The following is a 20,665-nucleotide window of genomic DNA, read 5'->3' as shown; positions in this document are numbered from 1 at the left end:
AGAGGGAGAATTATCAAACTGGTGTAAAGTAGAACTGGCTTAGTTGCCCATAGCAACCAATCAGATTTCACCTGCCATTTTTCACAGCTCTTTTGGAAAATGAAAGGTGGAATCTGATTGGTTGCTGTAGGCAACTAAGCCACTTCTACTTTACATCAGTTTGATAAGTGACCCCATAGTCTCCAAATCTCCAAGTTAAGGTGACGGGTTAAAGGATTTGACCCCTTCAGTCTATTGATCGGTAGGATAAATAATTGTGAACCTGCACTTTGAATAAGTGAACTTTTTAGACAAAAAAAAAGTTATTAAGTACTTCACATAAGAACACCATTAGTCCCCATTCAGACGACTGTATGGCCGCCGTGCCCGTATTGTGGACTGCAAACAGTAGGTCTGCAATACACGCGTACTGCGGTGCTGACCCATTAACTTGAATGGGTCCGTGAGCCGCAAGATACAGTAAAAGATAGGACGTATCCTATCTTTTGCCGTGCGAAGGCATGGATCAGAAGCCCACAGAAACACTCTGAAGCCCTTCTGTTGGCTTAAGGGTCCGTGGCTTTGCACCGCAAAAGACATGTCCTTTTGCTGTATCCTATCCTTTGCTGTGTCTTGCGTATTGTGGACCTATTCAAGTCAATTGGTCTGTACTGCAGCACGGAGTTCACATGGCCGCTACCCGTGTATGGCAGACCACTATTTGCGGCCCTCAACATGGGCATGGCAGCCATACGATCGTGTGAATGGGTCCTTAAAATGGTGACTAACCAGTCAGTTTAGAATCCTATAAGATGTTTTGTAGGATGTATACACAGATGTACTCTACGGGCTAATGCACACAAACTTTTTTTATTTATTTATTTTAATACTTTTTATTTAGAAAACCAGAAAATTGTAACAATGCATAAAATAAACAATGGGGGGGGGGGAGAACTATCACTTCCACAATGCCCATATCCTGGACCATTTATCCTCAGAATGTCTCTGGTTAAATAAGACCCTCTCATATCTCTCTTATTCACGAGGTATAGCCACTTCTTGCAGTTTGGAGTATTTTTGGACATCCAGACTCGAGTAATCAAGAGTCTAGCTAAAAACATAATTCTAATCAAAAGGATCTTTTTATACTTGTGACAGTAAATCACCCAATATCCAGCATTCAGATGGAAGTGCTATCCTTAATTTTTGAGTGATGAACTTATGAATTATACCACAATAGGCTTTCAAGTCTGGACATAACCAAAACATGTGCAAAAAGTCCATCATCTACGAATCACACCGTGGACAATTCGCAGACTCTCGTGGACCACATTTATTAAGCCATATCGGCGTGATATACAGTCTGTGTAAAATATTAAACTGTACTAATATATGATTCAACGTATATGATACTAGTCTTAAATCACCCAGTATATTTCCTCAATCCTCTACCGAAACCATTGGGCAATCAGTTCCCGAAGTCCTTTGGCCCGGAGAAACCACCTCATTAAATAGTGCCTTTACTAATAATTTATATAATTGTGAAATCTTCCAGCAATGGAGATTTTTTTACATTAAGAATTGCTGAACGTATCTGAAAATACCTAAACCAACTTAAATTATTCCCAATTTGTGCTAAACAAGAAAAGGGAAGTATCTCTCCATTCCTCACCGCCTGTGAAACGTACACAATATTATTTCCCGCTAATTTATCAAAACCCTGTAAATAAAAATTCTTCCAAAGAGGAGTGCACAAAAGAGAGCCCTTAAAGGGGTATTCCCATCTTCAGTTTTCATACTTACCTTCGTCCAGCGCGACGTTCACTTCCTGGATTCGGCGGTGCTTGATTGACGTCTTCACCCGGCCAGGCTGCGCTTGCGCAGAAGACTGAAGTTTTTCTCCCGGCTGGGCCGCACAATGTCCTGAATGCGCACGGCACCGCCGCGCATGCGCCATGGTGACTTATTCCTGGCCTGTATAGTACAGAGCCGGCGTGCGCGTTCGCGGCTCTGTACTATACTGGCCAGGAAGAAGTCATCATGGCGCATGCTCAGCGGCGTGCGTGTTCAGGACATTGCCCGGCCGGAGAGAATCTTCAGTCTTCTGCGCAGGATTCGACAGGAGAAGTGGCCGTAACCAGGGGAGATGAAAGATAACAATCAGGTAAGAGGGGACTTCTTTTCTCAAAAAGGGTGGGAATTGGGTAATAAAATGTATTTAGAAAAATGATCACTGTCAAAGATTTAACAGTGATCATTGTGATGGGAATACCCCTTTATTTCCCAACCATCTTCTAATGGTGGTCCAAGATCTAGAAAATAGCTTTCCAGTCCCTCTATACCCTTGTTCAACATTGATTAATCTGATCCACATTTTATGCGGGTTGGATGCAGACCTATTCACTTCAATGGGGTCGTAAAAGATGTAGACAGCACTCCATGTGCTGTCCGTATCCGTATGTCCATTCCGTGGCACTTGCAAAAAAGTAGAACATGTCCTATTCTTGTCCATTTTATGGACAAAGATAGGACTGTTCTGTAGAGGGCAGGGCGTTCCGTTATGCTAAATGCGGAACACATACGGCCAGTATCTGTGTTTTGAGGACTGCAAAACAGGCTTTGGTCGTGTGCATGAACCGTCCAGGTAAACTGCTGTAACACTTATCACCTTGCCTTTTAATCGGGATGGGATCCAATCCTGTTCTCTGATGAATATGTACAAAAGGCTCCTGCACTGATCTGTAATACCGCTGTAGAAGCACTAGAGCTAGTTTTTCGTTCGGTTTTGTGATTCTGATGCTCCTTTTTGTGCCTTTTTAGAATGCTTTGGGAGGAATCTTTACTGGACAGTTTGTTAAACTTTGCCTCTACTCCAAGGGGGCTTCTCCTTCTCCAACAAACTGGAGCCATCAATGAATCCATACATTATATGTTTGGCAGATTTACAAAAAAATTACAGATACAACAGGTAAGTTGACAGTAAAGTGGTAGAATTAAAGGGAACTGCTTTAGAAATATCAATTTATAATACTAGAAAAAGTGGGGGAAATAGTTTATAAATGGCTTTCTTCTTTTACCTCTCACCAGTTTTCTAGTCTTGTATTTCGGGATGTGGAGTAACACCAAATTACCATCTATGGCTAGATGTGGATGGTGATTTCACACAACTTCCTATGATAAAACACAGCCAGAGGAAAGGCAAATCTTTTCAGGAGTGCTTTGTAAATCTACTGCCAGTATCAGTTATGTAACTTTAAAGGGACACTGTCAGCAGTTTTGACCATGCTAAACTGCTGACTGCACTAGGCAGGGGCTGGGGAGAGCAGTACAAATATACCTTCTGTGGTACTTTTATTATGAAGAGTAATAAGAATGTGAACTATGAAGTGCTATCTGCATTGACTGCTTCACAACCCCACCCTCTGCTCTGTAGTGGTCTGTTGGATGCTTTCTGGCAGCGGCTAGTTCCCCTCTCACTATTGAGAATACATGCATGCCCAATCAAGCATGCATATGTAAGGGCTCATTTACACGACCGTATGAATGGGTCTGCATCCATTGCGGACCTATTCATTTCAATGGGGCCGCAAAAGATGTGGACAGCACACCATGTGCTGTCCGCATCCGTAGTTCCGTAGGCCCCGCAAAAAAGATAGAGCATTTCCTATTCTTATCTGCAATTGCGAACAAGAATAGGCATTTCTATTATAGTTCCAGCCATGTGTGGTCCATCAAATTACGGAACGCACACGGGCCGGTATCCTTGTTTTGTGGATCTGCAAATTGCGGACCACAAAACACTTTGGTCGTGTGATGTAGCCTAAGGGAGGGTTGGAAGGAATAGCTTTTGATTCGTTTGACAGCGTTTGATTTGTTTGTATTGTGCTTACAGCAGCCTATCAGTACAAGCTGCAGTGAGGACAGGATAGCAGGTGACCTCACACTCGTATCAGACCTTATAGGCTGTAGTTTCTAGTCCTATAAGTGCCCTTATGGCGCAGGCTTAAAATGTTATCTGCTATCTGATTTAACTGTGTATGGCACTTTAATATCAAATAACCAGCGCTGAAAAAATATATTGATCAATTTTTTTCATAGGTAAACAGAAGTGAAAAATTTGGCTATGGGGTTTTGGTTACACAGGTAGCCACAACAGCCCCTGGTGCAGTAGCCCTCCAAAAATCAGGTAATATTTGTATAAACTGATTGGTTTCTTTATCATTATAATTTTGTTGTTGAGTATCTTTTATCTGCCCATCCCACAAAAACAAAAAGACAAACTTATTCAGCATGTCCTCTAAAATTTTGTGAATGTGCAGGTGCCATGGCTGAAACTACAAAGTAAAAGCAAACACAATGCAACAGTTCTCGGCAATCAGAATATATGAACTGTGCTATATTCAATATATAAAACTAATATGAGGTACTTGGCAAATATATTTTGATCAAAATCATTTGTGCCCATCCACCATGGCAAGGTGACCCCTTTCTGGAAGGGAACCTACTCTATATAATACTTCTCTCTGTGCCAACGGGCCTCAAATTAATTTAGGGAGAACAGACTCCCCAGATATACTGAATCTACTGTATATGACCCCTCTCTTTGTGCCAGCAGGCCTCAAATGAATGCAGGGACAGAGAGTTCCAGCTCCATATACTGCACTAATTAAAAACAGCCTGTGGAAAAATTGTAGTTTACCCTTGAGGTTTGTTTTTGGGTCAATGGTCTGGCAATTTTCTCCAATGGACCTCAGTTGCACACCTGTGCAGCGTAACTGCGCAAAAAAATAATCTAGGAATGCAAAAAAAAACCATTAAAAATTCCATAGTATACGAGCAAAAACACCTCAACAAACATTGATCAAATCCAGCATTTTTTAGGCTTTTTTGGCCTCCAAAAACTGCCAGAATAAACTGTGTGAAGGGACCCTTACACAGTATTTATATTTAACGCTATGACTGTGTAAAGAGAAGCAAGCGATATGGACCTCTATGTAATAAGAAATTTAGCATAGCCAATCCATTGAGTATACAGAACCCCATCCTTCCTGTTTAAAATTGGGGTCAGAGTGGATGCCTCCTGCCCACGGTGTGGGTGGGGACCTGCGTCTCTAATACACATGTTTTGGAAGTGAGATGAGCTCTCGAGCTTCTGGGCAGGGGTTATTAAAAAGTATTAAAGATGCATACCGAATTGAAGTGCCGGTTAGTCCTAGAGCCTGCCTACTAGGGGTGGTGAACATTGCGAGTCATGAGGTGCGTCTTGGGGTTCAATACCTATTATTCCAGGCCCGGAAGCTAATAGCTTGGTACTGGATTCGTCCACAGCCTCCCTCAGTAGCTGAATTCCTTAATAAGATGAATTATATACTCCGTCTTAAAAGGGGGGTGTATGTGAAGAGAAAGCTTGAAGCCAAATTTGCGGCAATATGGGTAAAGTGGCTCTCTGCGGGGGCCGAGTCCTACTCCTCTAGGCCTGCCTAGACTTCCCTTGTGTTGGTGGGGGCAGGCCGGGCTGAGTGACTGGACAGCCGTATTTGGGTAGGATACAGAGGTAAAAAGATAAAATATCCCAGGGCGCAAGAATCCAGTCCAGATAGTGATAGTAAATAGAAAACTTATTTATTGCAGAAGTACAACGCGTTTCGGGGAGTAGTTCCCCTTCATCAGGTACATAACACTGCAGGGTATTTGGGTAGGAGCTGGATATGACAGGAATCGAATCAGGTTGGACTGAAAAGTGATTTGGGAGCCGTGACTGAGTGGTTAGGTAGGTTTATGGACATACAAAGAATGGATATGATTTTACTGACTGTCAAATGATAGGCATGATGAGGTGTGATACTTTTGTTACAAATTGCGGACCGTCTCTTCGCTAGGGGGTGGGGGGGATTGGGAGTTTTTTAGTTTTTTTGGGGGGGGGGGGGGTTACTTAAAGGGAATCTGTCACCTATTTTGACCATATAAAACCGTTAACATAGCAATGTGAAATAAAGTACCTTCATTCCTGCATGTGTCTTCTTTCTTTTATTCCACTTTTCATTCAGATAAAAAAGCGATTTTTCTGATATGTAAATGAAGTCTCAAGGTGCCCAGAGGGGCGTTATTACTCTCCTCTAGTGCCCAGTAACGCCCCCCTGCAGTGCCCAGCCCGCCTTTCTTCCAAGCCCAGCACGCCTCCTAAGAAATAAATGTCCTCCCACATCCTTGCCGAACGGCACCGCCCACTCAACTACGTCATGTAATTTATTCACACCACCATCCTTGCGTCCTCCTCTCTTTGTCTACGGCACCGCCCCCTCCACTACGTCATGTAATTTATTCACACCACCATCCTTGCGTCCTCCTCTCTTTGTCTACGGCACCGCCCCCTCCACTACGTCATGTAATTTATTCACTGCACCGTCCTTGCTTCCTCCTCTCTTTGCCTACGGCTCCGCCCCCTCCACTACGTCATTTAATTTATTCACTGCACCTTCCTTGCTTCCTCCTCTCTTGGCCTCCGAAATCCCGCGCAGGGATCCCGCACCGTCCTTGCTCCCGCGCAGGGATCCCGCACCGTCCTTGCTTCCTCCTCTCTTGCGCAGGCACAGTATCGCTGAGTGCCTGAGCCTGTACGATACTCCTGTTCCAGAGGGCAACAGCGCTCTGATTACGTCACTGGGCTTGGCGCATGCCCAGTGACACTATGGAGGCTGTTGCCCTCTGGAGCAGGAATATCGTACAGGCGCAGGCACTCAGCGATACTGCGCCTGCGCAAGAGAGGAGGAAGCAAGGACGGTGCAGTGAATAAATTAAATGACTTAGTGCAGGGGGCGGCGCCGTTCGGCAAGTATGTGGGAGGACATTTATTTCTTAGGAGGCGTGCTGGGCTTGGAAGAAAGGCGGGCTGGGCACTGCAGGGGGGCGTTACTGGGCACTAGAGCAGAGTAATAACGCCCCTCTGGGCACCTTGAGACTTCATTTGCATATCAGAAAAATCACTTTTTCATCTGAATAAAAAGTGGGATAAAAGAAAGAAGACCCATGCAGGAATGAAGGTACTTTATTGCACATTGCTATGTTAACGGTTTTATATGGTCAAAATAGGTGACAGATTCCCTTTAAAGGCTCTGTTTGTGAGTTCTATGACTTGCTATATTACTATTTGTAAAAAAATGCTGTTTAATTAAAACTCTCTGATTAAAAAAAACAAAAAAAAAACGTTTAGCTTAGCCACTGAGTTATTCAATAAAATGTACCTGTATAGCGCCACCTGCTGTTTGATCTTTTTCTTATTTCTTTGACCTGCTCACTGAGAAGGCCGCACATGCTCAGTTTCATCCTTCAACTGCCTCCTGAGCTGTGATAGGCAGAGTGGAGACACGCCTCCTGAGCTGTGATAGGGAGAGTGGAGACACACACCCTTAGCTGCAGCAGAAAAGTCACTCTCATTGAGCAGTCAGCTTGATATAAATCTATCAGACTCAGAGCAATGAATGGGGAGATCTCTGGAACCATGTGAGGTACAGGGCTGATTATAGTTTTGTTAGAAGATAAAAGATAGTGGTTTTTGAACCCTATTTTCGGCGCTGAAAACAGGAGGCAGATTCTCATAAAATATATTTTAAAAATTGAATAGCTTATTTATTCTTTTGTCAACGCGTTTCAAGGGCACACAGCCCTCTTCGTCAGGACAATAAAAGCATATGCTTTTATTGTCCTGACGAAGAGGGCTGTGTGCCCTTGAAACGCGTTGACAAAAGAATAAATAAGCTATTCAATTTTTAAAATATATTTTATGAGAATCTGCCTCCTGTTTTCAGCGCCGAAAATAGGGTTCAAAAACCACTATCTTTTATCTTCTATCTTATTTCTCCTGCCGCCGTCTGGGGCAGGGAAAAAAGGAACCCTTGGCAGCAGTACAGGACCCCGCATGCTGGACGGGAAAATACCAGCACAAGCTCTCTACAGTTGTTGTGGCTTCACACAACAACATACGGTAAGCGCTTCTTGTATACAGTGCATTTATACCAAATATACAGCCACACACACGAGGCGCGGCCTCCTGTCTCTTTCTTCTCTCCTTTTCTATATATAGTTTTGTTAGGGTACTTTCACACTAGCGTTTTTCTTTTCCGGTATTGAGTTCCGTCACACGGGCTCAATACCGGAAAAAACTGATCAGTTTTATCCTAATGCATTCTGAATGGAGAGCATTCCGTTCAGTATGCATCAGTTAAGTCCCTCTTACGTTTTTTGGCTGGAGAAAATACCGCAGCATGCTGTATTTTCTCTCCAGCCAAAAATCCTGAACACTTGCCGGAATGCCGGATCCGGCATTAATTTCCATTGAAATGTATTAGTGCCGGATCAGGCATTAAAATTGCCGCGTTGACGGATCCGCAGACCTTTAAATCTATGAAAAAAATAAATACCAAATCCATTTTTCCGGATGACACCGAAGAGACGGATCCGGTATTTCAGTGCATTTGTCAGACGGATCCAGATCCGTCTGACAAATGCCATCCGTTTGCGTCCGGATTGCCGGATCTGGCAGGCAGAACTTCTTGCCGGAATCCTCTGCCGCAAGTGTGAAAGTACCCTTAGAGAGCGATTGTCATGTACTATATGATGTCTGATTTTCATTTTTTACATTAGTCATGGGATAACCCCTTTAACCCCTTTCTGCTCACTGACATACTATTACGACACACAATGCTGGTAGTTAATGCTCTGTGCCATAATAGTATGTTTTGGCAATGCCGCGGTCTCAGGAGCTGGTATTCTGGTTTTTCCCCACACTTCAAAGACATATTCATGTCTATAAAGCCCAAGCAAGTAAAATAAAGGAAATAAATATTATACAGCAGGCTCTCGGCTCAAACTGCCAGTTTAACTCCTCAGGTGGGGTCAGCAGAGTTTCCAGCATCTGAACAGTTAGACAGAGGGAGGGGCTCCCTCTGTCCTCCAATCAGCACCCTGCTAATGCAATTACTGGGTGGCGAGTACTTGGCATGGCAGCCAGGGGCCTTGTGAAGGGCCCCAGGCCTGTCATATTATAGTCGCTTTTACATCCTGCCTCTGGCAGAAGGACTATACATTGTAATACAGAAGTATTACAATGTATAGTCCCCAAAGTGGACTACAAATGTGAAACAAAGTTCTAATAAAGTTCTTAAAAACATTTAAAAAAAAGTTAACAAAAAGTAAAAAAATAAAAAATTACAGGATGTGCTGACTAACTTTCTTTGGTTTTTGTAGTATGCATTTGGAGGTGTGGCTGTCTCCATGTTTGGTTTGTGCAGTCCTAATAAACCCATCTTTTTTCCTAAAGAACATGGCAAAAAAACGCACGAGAAACTGCAAATTATTTTCAATATTTCTTGCAGGCTTCATCCAGGCTTTTGTCTCTGAGTTGTGGGCTGCTCTTGAATGTGGAAGGGATGATGTCAGGGTTATTCATCCTAAACCCACCCCTGTGGATCCTATAGACAGGAGCTGCCAGAAGGTAAATGTGCATTTTAAGAAAACATAACTAACTGAAATGAATAAAGAAGTTTTTCTGTTTCCTCCTTGCTAATTATCAACAGCATAAGTGAGGGAAGCTGTTTCCAAATACAACTGACAAGGCTACAGGGGTCTGTTACTTTACTGTGTGTTGGCACCACCAGGGGGAGCTGTCTGTATAATGCTGTGTACATATATATATATATATATATATATATATATATATACATAGGAAAAATGGCGGCACTGGAACACAATCAAAGAAAAAGAGGGTGCACGTCTCCAGGGGAATAGGCTTCTTACCCCAATATGTAATCCAGAAAAGTAGGCGGCACTCCGAGAAAGGTGACAAGTGGACTTTATTCACCCAGGTGGTGCAACGTTTCGGTTCTTCACTAGAACCTTTTTCAAGGCTTGAAAAAGGTTCTAGTGAAGAACCGAAACGTTGCACCACCTGGGTGAATAAAGTCCACTTGTCACCTTTCTCGGAGTGCCGCCTACTTTTCTGGATTATATATATATATATATATATATATATATATATATATATATATATATATATATATATATATATAATGTGGTGTACATGTCTTCATCTAGCTTAAAGGGAGCATTAGAGGCTGAGAATATGAACTGCTCTCTCAAGTGTCCAAGGTGGAGCTCTGAGTGGTGGCTGTAGTGGTCTACTGGTGAGATGCTGCAGAAGAGGGAAGAGGCTGATCAATATCTGATAAAACTTTAGCTTAATGGGTTTTCTCATCTTGGTGGCATATCACTAGGATATGCCACCAATGTCAGATAGGCACAGGCCACTCCTCTGGGACCCGCACCTATCTCTAGAATAGAGCTCCCAAAGTGAACAAGAGAGCACGGCGCATGTGTGGCTGTCCTCCATTTCTTTCTATGGGAGTGCCGATAATAGACGAGCACTGGCTCTGCTATTTCTACAGTTCCACAGAAGTGAATGGAGGAGTGGCCATGCTTGCAAGGTGCGCTCTACATTCATTTCCATGGGACTTCAGAAAATTGCCAAGCGCTGGTCGGCTATTTTCAGCACTCCCATAGAAATGAATGGAGAGCGGCTGCGCATGCACAGTGCGCTCTGCTTTACTTTGGGCGCTTAGTTCTAGAGATAGTTCTAAAGCGAACTTCTGATTCAACATAAAAAAAATCACGTTAACTGGAGAACAAAGAGAACACTTTTTTTTATCAAATCGTTTTTATTGATCAAATAAAGTTAACTTATTGTATGACAGTACATGTCCTCGTCTTTTCATTCACAAATGCAGTCAGAATAAAGCAGTAGCATATGACAATATCATGGGAAAATCACCATATAGCTGTATACAATGTAAGTATACAAGAAAAAGCAATTGCACATTTACATGGCCACAACATAACTTACTCCCAGCCTCTCCCACCCCCCTCCCCCCCATAGATCAGAGCGCGAATACCTCCAAAATATCCTATTTCTCGCCCAATTCCTTGGGGGACACAGGAAACCTTGGGTATAGCTCATCTCCATAGGAGGCGTGACACTAAGTGAAAGACTGTTAAGCCCCTCCTCCAGCAGCTATACCCTCAGCCTGGAGCGAGCGACTACCAGTTTTTTGTGTCAAGGAGGCAAGACACTCTCTGCACTGCAGAGCTGTCTTTGCTAAAGATTTTATTTTTTCTCTTTTTATTATTTTCAACTTTTTTCCTTTTTTCAACAGGGACAACAGAGTCGCAAAGACCTCTCTGTTTTCCCGGGGTTGAGCTGCGCCAGTGCCGGCTATCCGCACTGCTGCCTCCCCCACAGAAGAAAAGGAGGACCAGGGCAGCCCAGCTCCCCTGCATCCCGCCAGCACAAGGGTCGCCCGCCTGCAAGCCCCTCTCCAGCTTCCTGCCACTTCGGTGCCAGTGGCTGAAGGGGCGTCCCTGCTGGATGGACTGAGGGTGAAAACGTAGACTGGTGAGGTGGCTATGCAGCCGTTCCAACCCCCCCCCCCCCCCCCCCCCCCGTTAGGGTTTTAACTTCTGTGTTCCCTCTGCCTAGCCTTGTCACATTACAAGGCTTACTGTCGGCTTCCCCCCCCCCTTTGTGTGTGGAGCAGGACGGAGCGGTGCTCGTGGGGGAGGGTTTACTGCACAAGTTTACCTCAGGTGCTGCGGCCTTGTGGGGCCGCCTTTTGTTATCTCGGCCAGTGCTGCCGCTGTGTTCAGCTGCCGGCTGACTTCTCTTGCCGGCTACGGTGTGTCATTCGCCGCCGGTGTATAAGGAGGTGGTCGGGGGGCAATATTTTCTCGGCGGCATATTTGTTTGAACTCCTGTACATGTTAGACATTCAGTCGGGGGGGCGGTCGTCTTTCTTCCCGCTCCTCGCTGGCCCCGCCTCCTCTTCGTGCCTGCTCTCAGGACGGATCGTTTTTACCTCAGGTTTTACCTCAGGTTTTACCTCAGGTGTTGCTGCTGTTGCCGCTGCTGTTGTCGTCCGCTCCCACTGTGACCTGGTAGGACTGTTGACCCTTTCTAGCTCTGCAGCCCTCTGGCCTGGACGCTTTTATATTACTTCAGCCAACATGTCTGACCCCTCAGCGCCGGCCGGTCCTTGGTATCACACCTGCACCGCATGTAAGGCGCCCCTCCCTCAAGGGCAGCCTGACCCGCATTGCTCGGCTTGCAAAGCCCCATTACAGGGTCCGCCATCTGTTGTGTCACCCCCTGGCCTATTGAATCCCCCTGACTGGGCTAGATCCCTTTCCCAGGCTGTGGTCAGCCTCTCTAACGTTGTGGGCCGCCCTGCAGAGGTATTGCCCTTATCGCAGCCGGATATTTCCCCTGCTGGGCCCTCCGGGTCCGCTATCTTAGCTGACCCGTCTGAGTCCCTCTCTCCAGGCGACACCTCCAGAGCCCGTCAACCCCAGAAGCGGTCTAGGGCGGAGCGCCTATCATCCTCGGATGCTTCAGTATCACCCCCAAGGGTGCGCTCTCAGTCGGGCCCTTCCTCGATACAGGATATGCCCTCTGAAGGGGAACTAGTTGATTCAGATTGTGATATGGACTCGGCCTTGCCTTCAAAACTGGCTTCTGCTGTGGGCCATCTTATTAACAATATTCGTGATACCTTTAAGATTCACGATGATCCTCCTAATTCTGAAAAAAACAGTGTTTCCTTTTTTCGCCAAAAACAGACGTCTGCAGTTTTTCCCCTCCACACTGACTTCTCGTCGGTGGTTTCCAAGGCCTGGGCCCGCCCTGATGCCCGTTTTACCCCGCCTAAGAAGTTGGATATCTGTTATCCATTCCCGGCGGATTGCATTACAAACTGGGCGTCACCACCCAAAGTCGACCCCCCGGTGGCCCGTTTGGCAAAAAGCACGGCTATTCCCGTTGCTGATGGCTCTTCCTTACAATCCACTGAGGATCGCCGTATAGAGGCCATTACCAAAGGTATCTTTGCAGCCTCCGGTTCCGCCCTCCGGCCGGTCTTTGCTTCCGCTTGGGCTGGAAAAGCGGTTTCAGAGTGGGCTTCTCAGCTGGATCAGGAGCTTGAATCCGACGTCCCTATTCAGGACCTCCGTGCTCTAGCCCAACTTATCGTTCAAGCCGGCAAATTCGTCTGTGAAGCATCCCTTGATGCGGGGGCTCTCATAGCCCGTTCGTCTGCCCTGGCCGTTTCGGCCAGGAGGGAGCTTTGGTTAAAGGTTTGGACGGCGGACTCCACGTCAAAGCGGTCTCTTACTGGCCTTACTGGTTCTCGATTGTTCGGGACCCGCTTGGATGAAATCATATCCGAAGCCACGGGGGGGAAGAGTACGCATCTTCCTCAATCTAGGACTAGGACCACCACTCGAGGCCGTCCCACTTTTTCTCGCTTCAGGTCTTCCCGCAGGGCTCCCGCACCTCGCACCTCTTCAGGTCCATCCCCTAGCTCTGTCCAAGACAGACGTAAGAAACCTTTTTTTCGGACCCAGCCCTCCTGGCGCAAGTCACAGCCTGCTCGTCCTCCCGCGACCAAGCAGAACACTACCTGAAGGTGCGCCCCCACCCGCCCGGGTGGGGGGACGTCTCTTCCTGTTCAGGGACTTCTGGCAGGCGCACGTCTCCGACGCCTGGGCTCTCGAAGTTGTGTCTTCCGGGTACAAACTCGAGTTTACGTCCCTCCCCCCAGTTCGGTTCTTTCGCTCCCGGGTTCCCCGGGATCCCCAAGGGGCGGCCGATTTCTTTACTGCCACTCGCACCCTTCTGGACAAAGGGGTCATCGCTCCGGTTCCCATGGAAGAAAGATTCAAGGGGTTCTATTCGAACCTTTTTGTGGTCCCCAAAAAAGAAGGCTCGGTTCGTCCCATTCTGGATCTAAAACGGTTAAACCGTTTTTCCTTCGTCTTCAGCGATTCCGGATGGAGTCTCTCAGGTCGGTGGTGGCCTCTCTGGAAAAAGGGGAGTTCCTGGCCTCTATCGACATCCAGGACGCCTACCTTCATATTCCAATCGCTCGGTGTCATCAGTGCTTTCTGCGCTTTGCAGTGGGGTCCGACCACTACCAGTTCGTTGCCCTCCCCTTCGGGCTGGCGACGGCCCCTCGCGTTTTCACAAAGGTCCTAGCCCTTGTCCTCGCCTTACTTCGTTCCAGGGGAGTTTTTCTTCTTCCATATTTGGACGATCTCCTTATCAAGGCACCCTCTCTGTCAATGACATCTGCCAGTGTGGACCTCTCGCTACAAACCTTACGCCGGTTCGGTTGGATTATCAATCTTCCCAAATCCGCTCTTGTTCCATCCAGGCAACTGATCTTTCTGGGGATGCTGCTGGATACAGATGCAGCGGAGGTTCGGCTTCCGTCAGAGAAGCGCCAGCTCCTTCATCGGTCGGTTCGGAGCCTTCTGAACCACCGCCGTCCTTCCTTCCGGTTCAGCATGCGGTCTTGGGACAGATGGTGTCCTGTTTCGAAGCAATCCCCTACGCGCAGTATCACTCCCGCACCTTTCAGACTGCCATTCTGTCCGCATGGGACAAGTCCCAGGAAAGTCTGGATCAGCACTTTCCCCTTCCCCCCCAGGTTCGCTCCTCTCTACTCTGGTGGTTACGGACCCCTCTCCAAGGGAAGTCCTTCCTACCGATAACTTGGTTGGTGATTACCACCGATGCCAGTCTGCGGGGTTGGGGGGGGGTGTTTCCTCCTCGGTCCGTACAAGGCACTTGGTCTCCATCGGAGTCCAAACTGCCGATCAACGTTCTGGAGCTGAGGGCGGTTCTCCTCTCACTCCGGCATTGGACTTCGCTGCTTCAGGGTCATCCTGTTCGTGTCCAATCGGACAATGCCACGGCTGTGGCATACATAAATCATCAAGGGGGCACTCGCAGCGATTAGAGGGAGGTGTCTCTAATCCTTCGCTGGGCGGAAGTTCATGTTCCAGCCATTTCGGCCATTTACATCCCGGGAGTGGACAATTGGGCGGCGGATTTCCTCAGCCGGACGACGATCGACCCGGGCGAGTGGTCTCTGCACCCCGACGTCTTCGAGTCTCTTTGCCTCCGTTGGGGTCGTCCGGACGTGGATCTCATGGCCTCCAGATTCAACCACAAGCTCCCCACCTTCATGGCCAGAACCAAGGATCCGGACGCTTACGGCGCGGACGCGCTCGTCCTTCCCTGGACGGAGTTCTCTCTCCTCTACGTTTTTCCGCCCCTACCTCTTCTTACACGAGTCCTTCGGAAGATCGCGGCGGAGGGCACGCCTGCGATCCTAATAGCCCCGGATTGGCCTCGTCGTCCTTGGTACGCCGACCTTATGTTGCTCCTGGCAGACGCCCCCTTGCCTCTGCCTCTAAGAGAAGACCTCCTCTCTCAAGGGCCGATCTTCCACCAGCATTTAGGGTCGCTACGTTTAGCGGCGTGGCTATTGAAACCGCGGTCCTAACGCGGCGGGGGTTTTCTGCTGACGTGGTCCGTACCATGATTCGTGCGCGTAAACCGGCATCGTCCAGGATTTATTACCGAACCTGGCGGGCCTATTTGAATTTCTGCGAGACCTTAGATGTTCATCCCCTTCGGTTTTCTCTCCCCACGATTTTATCCTTCTTGCAGTCTGGTCTGGATTTGGGTTTGGGTCTCAGTACCCTAAAGGGTCAGATCTCAGCGCTTTCGATCCTCTTTCAGCGACCTCTGGCTCCGCTCGGTCCAGTTAAGACTTTTCTTCAGGGGGTTGCTCACTATGCTCCCCAGTATCGCGCTTCCGTTCCATCTTGGGATCTTAATGTTGTGCTGACGGCTCTCCAATATTCTCCTTTCGAGCCTCTGCGCAGGGTTTCCCTTCGATTGTTGTCTTGCAAAGTTTTTTTCCTCGTTGCCATCACGTCTCTTCGGCGTGTGTCTGAATTGGCGGCACTTTCTTGCGTAGAACCCCTCTTGGTTTTTCACCAAGATAAGGTAGTTCTCCGCCCGGTTCCGGATTTCCTTCCGAAGGTGGTTTTCGCTTTTCACCTGAATGAAGATATTGTCCTTCCTTCTCTGTGCCCGTCCCCGTCTCATCCTCGGGAACGGGATCTTCACCGTCTGGATGTTGTTAGGGCTCTGAGGATCTACTTGGATGTAACTAGACCCTTTCGGCGCTCGGATTCTCTATTTGTGGTTCCGGAGGGTCCGCGCAGGGGGCTGGCGGCATCTAAAGTGGTTATTGCCCGCTTCATCAAGATGGCTATTGCTGAGGCTTACCGTGCTAAGGGCAGGGAACCGCCCTTTGGTGTTACCGCTCATTCTACCAGAGCGGTCGGGGCTTCCTGGGCTCAGCGAAATCGAGCTTCGGCTGAACAATTGTGTAAGGCGGCCACCTGGTCTTCTTTGCACACCTTCACCAAGTTCTACAAGGTGAACACTTATGCATCGGCGGATGCTGCTTTGGGCCGCCTGGTCTTGCAGGCGGTGGTGACTTAATGCCTATGGTGCTTTAATTCTTCTTGGGTTGTGGTCCCTCCCTATTTGTGGACTGCTTTTGAACGTCCCAAGGTTTCCTGTGTCCCCCAAGGAATTGGGCGAGAAAACGAGATTTTTGTATAATTTACCAGTAAAATCTCTTTCTCGCTCTTCCTTGGGGGACACAGCACCCACCCATTGTTTTGGTTGCCCTGACGGGAGTTTTGACTTGTTGGTGTTAATTTGGTTGATCCTTGCCTTTGTTTTAACTACTTGGGCACATAACTGGTAGTCGCTCGCTCCAGGCTGAGGGTATAGCTGCTGGAGGAGGGGCTTAACAGTCTTTCACTTAGTGTCACGCCTCCTATGGAGATGAGCTATACCCAAGGTTTCCTGTGTCCCCCAAGGAAGAGCGAGAAAGAGATTTTACTGGTAAGTTATACAAAAATCTCGTTATTACAACATGAGTATGAGACAACCATTCATTCCACAACTTCTCAAACTTCTGAGGACACCCTCTCCTAGCAAACACCCCTCTTTCCAACGTCAACATATCATGCACCTTTCTCACAAACTCCTCCAATGTTGGCGGACTCCCCTGGATCCACCTCTGCGCCACCAACTTCCTAGCCACATACAGCAGCCTCCCCACTGCCACCTTTACCAGCTCACTCCGTCCAATATCAGTCACATAACCCAGCACACATACCTTAGGGTCCTTTTGCAACCTCAGTTCCAGATTGCGATTAAGCAAAGTCAACACTCTGTCCTGGAAACTACTTATCACTGGACAAGACCAAAGCATATGAAGCAGATCTGCACCTTCCTCCATACACTTTGGACATTTGTCATCAGTTCTAACACCAACTTTCCGTAAAAATACCGGAGTTTTATATACTCTGTGGATGATGAATAATTGTGACAACTTGCCCTGTTCGCTTAAAGACACTCTGGGAACTACCTCCAGTATATCTTCCCACTGATCTTTAGAAATGTCCCCCAGATCATCCTCCCATTTCCTCATTCTTGTAAGTGGGAACCCTATCAAAAATGTATCTAGTAAAAGAGTATATACCTGCGATATCAAACCTCTCTTCCCCCCCAACCGGGAGAACCAATTTGTGAACCACATCCATTTTAGCTATAATACAACCTTTCCTCACCGTGACATCATAGGCGTGCCTCAATTGCAGATACTGATAAAACCAAACCCTGGGGATATTAAATTCCTGCTGCAAACCCTGAAAAGATTTAAATACATTACCCTCAGTCAGTTGACCTATCCTCATTACCTCATGAGATTCCCAGTTCCGGAGTCCTGACAGAAATAAGAATTCTGGCAACAAGTTATTGTTCCAAACTGGGGAAAGTTCACCGACTCCACCCACACCTCTAATCTGTTTCACCTTCGCCCAGACTTTCTTCATAAGTTCAATGAGCAATACCTTCTCTCTCCCCACATGCATTCCCGACCCCTCTAGTATACACATAAGGTCCCGACTGCCCAACCAGTGCTACAGTATCTGTCCCGTCGCATCCGGCAGCTGGAATTCAATCCAGCCCTTAAAGTGCTGACACTGGGAGGCTAAGAAATAGATCCAGGCATTGGGAACAGCCAAACCTCCTTCAGTCTTAGGATTAAGCTGGAGATGTTGCAATACCCTATCTTGGCCGTACTTCCAGATAAGATCTCTGAACATCGAATGTATTTTCCTAAATCTATCCAAAGGAATCCACACGGGGGCATTGTTCAATACATAAAGCAGCTGGGGCATCATGACCATTTTTAAAAGGTTTACTCTACCCACTACCGATAAAAAGAGTCTACACCATGTCCTTACCTTTAGCCTAAAAGTAGCTAGCAACGGGGTTAAATTAAGTTCTTCAAAATCCAACAGTCTAGGTGTTATATACAACCCTAAATATTTAAATTTACCTACCCAGGGTACCAAACTATTTACTCGCCCACCTGAAAAGGCCTGCCCATCTACCGGCATCAAAGAAGACTTCTGCCAATTTATCCGAAGCCCAGAGAAGCCCCCAAATCTATCTATTAGAGCCATGGCTGCATCCAGAGAATTCCCAGTGTCGCCCAAGAATAACATAGTGTCATCAGCGTACATAGCCACTTTATTTTGCATCTCACCATATCTAAACCCCACAATATGAGGTGACAGGCGAATAAGGGCCACAAGTGGCTCAATTGCTAGAGCAAACAAAAAAAAGAGAACACTTCTATGCTATCTTCCTTTTATTTTTTTTTAGCTGCAGATCCGGGGCTTTTCTTCTGCCATCCAAGATAACCGCTCCGCTTCTTGGACTACCTGATGCATACTGTGCATTTGGTAGCCCAAGACAATTTCTGCTTCCCTTGGATTGGCCAGCAATGCTCACGTTAACCAGAACAGGGCTGGATATGTAGGAAGTGTCTTGGACTACCGATGCAGGTAGTCTAAGAAGCTGTGTGGCCATCTTGGATGGCAGAAGAGGAGCCTGAGAATTAGCAGATCTGCAACTAAAGAGTGAAAGTAATGCTGCAGAAAACAAACTGTTGACATATTTTAGCATTTTTAGACCAGCTGGAAGACCAAGATTAGAAGATTGCTCCCTAGATGTGTTCATATGATTTAACTTTGTTGTGTTGGTTGGTATGAATGCAGCGGATCTCCTGGTGACTGCACAGACACTGCCACTGAGCCAATGTCATCACTATGACATAAAGGGGTTTTGTCAAGATTGATATGCATATGATAGGATTTTAGTGTCTGGTTGGTGAGAGTGCATCTGCTGGGACCCACACCGATCATGAGAAAATGGAGAGACAATTGAGCATGTGCACCCCCACTGATCAGACACTGACTTATGTCCTGCCCAGTTGGACATCATATATATGTGCTCCATGTGTTAAGCAGTTAATCATGTAACACATACAGAGTTTATCATTTTCTGAATTTCTCCCAATTTAGTCATTTCTGGCCTTGACGAACCTACTTTCCTCCTACCACGCAGTTTATGAGCTTCTAGGAAAGCAACATTTGCCATCAAAAGACGAGTACTCCCTTCGTGAAGTCCCTTCATCCTTTGTTGTAAGTAACAGTAATTTGTAGAAGTGTCCATTTATCAATATCCACTGTGATCATTATTGGAAAATCTGGAATCTCCATAGACATCTTGCACTATTCTATTATGTTATGTCCGCGGTTTTGGACTTGAACTACAGACCTGCTATAAGATAAACTATACTTTTTTTTTTCTTCTTCAAGGATATATTTGATCGGCTTGTCATTGTAAATTCAGTCGCTAAAATGAATTCATTATTTAACTATGACCAGTCACACATTTTTGGATTAAGGTAAGAGAAAATCTTGTTATGGACCTGCTTTTCTATGTGTCTGGCAGTAATCATAGGATACCATACATTGCGGATTTATGTTTTTTAAAGGAAATGCTTCACCAGACAGGTTTCTTTAAAGGGGTTGGCCCATGAACAAGGTTTATCACCTATCCACAGGCTAGGTGATAAATGTACAATCATTGGGAGTCCAATTCATGGGACCATAACCCAGACCACGAATATGGTTGTGTGCGTGCGCCCTACTTCATTCATTTTCTATGGAGCTGATGCAACATGTATAAGTACAGTGCTTGGCTATCTTCATCTCTCTATCAGTTCATAGACCGTGAATGGAGCAGTATTGCGCATGCATGACCACCACTCTATTTGAACTGGTAACTCAGAACCCCTGGTCTTATGATTGTAGAGGTTACAGCAGTCAATCACACACCTGTGGCTACATGTTGGTTTTGGGCCAACCCCTTTAATTTAGGACATCTACCATATTTTTCCCCTATAAGACGCACCAGCCTATAAGACGCACCTAGGTTTTAGAGGAGGAAAATAAGAAAAAATATATTTTTCATTAAACCTCAAATCAGACCAGCAATCAGTCCCCCAATGTCAACCAGACCAGCTCACAGCCCCAGTTAGACCCTCAATGTTAATAAGACCCTCAATCAGACCTCAGATCAGACCCACAATTACACCCCAATGTGAATGACCCCCAATCAGACCTCAGATAAGACCCCCAATATAAATGAGACCCCTATACCTCATGTCAGCCCCCAGCGACCTCATATTATAAGCCCCCAGCAGCCTTATATTATCATCCCCTCAGCAGACTCATATCACACAAAATAAAAAAATACACTTACCTATCCTGCTCCGGCCCCCGCTGCTCCTCACCTCCAGCGCTTTCCTTTTTCCTGCCGTTGGCTGTGCTGTGACCCGATGCGTACAGCGTG

At 46.6% G+C, this 20,665-nt stretch overlaps 1 protein-coding gene across 3 annotated transcripts in view; it reads left to right on the top strand.

Annotated features, from left to right (window-relative positions):
- The window catches only part of TBC1D32 (TBC1 domain family member 32), an 84,233-nt gene that overhangs the window by 39,307 nt on the left and 24,261 nt on the right, over nucleotides 1–20,665 (top strand). For 2 of the 3 annotated variants that reach the window (XM_040424454.1, XM_040424453.1), the window contains exons 19-23: nucleotides 2,800–2,947; nucleotides 4,078–4,165; nucleotides 9,351–9,469; nucleotides 19,330–19,449; nucleotides 19,627–19,715. In XM_040424454.1, the coding sequence (XP_040280388.1) occupies nucleotides 2,800–2,947; nucleotides 4,078–4,165; nucleotides 9,351–9,469; nucleotides 19,330–19,449; nucleotides 19,627–19,715 (564 nt within the window). The remainder of the gene's footprint in view (nucleotides 1–2,799; nucleotides 2,948–4,077; nucleotides 4,166–9,350; nucleotides 9,470–19,329; nucleotides 19,450–19,626; nucleotides 19,716–20,665) is intronic. The other variant, XM_040424455.1, reaches the window with a different exon arrangement.

This window comes from Bufo bufo, chromosome 3 (assembly GCF_905171765.1).
Source record: "Bufo bufo chromosome 3, aBufBuf1.1, whole genome shotgun sequence".
Classification (NCBI taxonomy): Eukaryota; Metazoa; Chordata; class Amphibia; order Anura; family Bufonidae; genus Bufo; species Bufo bufo.
This window is presented reverse-complemented; position numbering and strand designations above follow the sequence as displayed.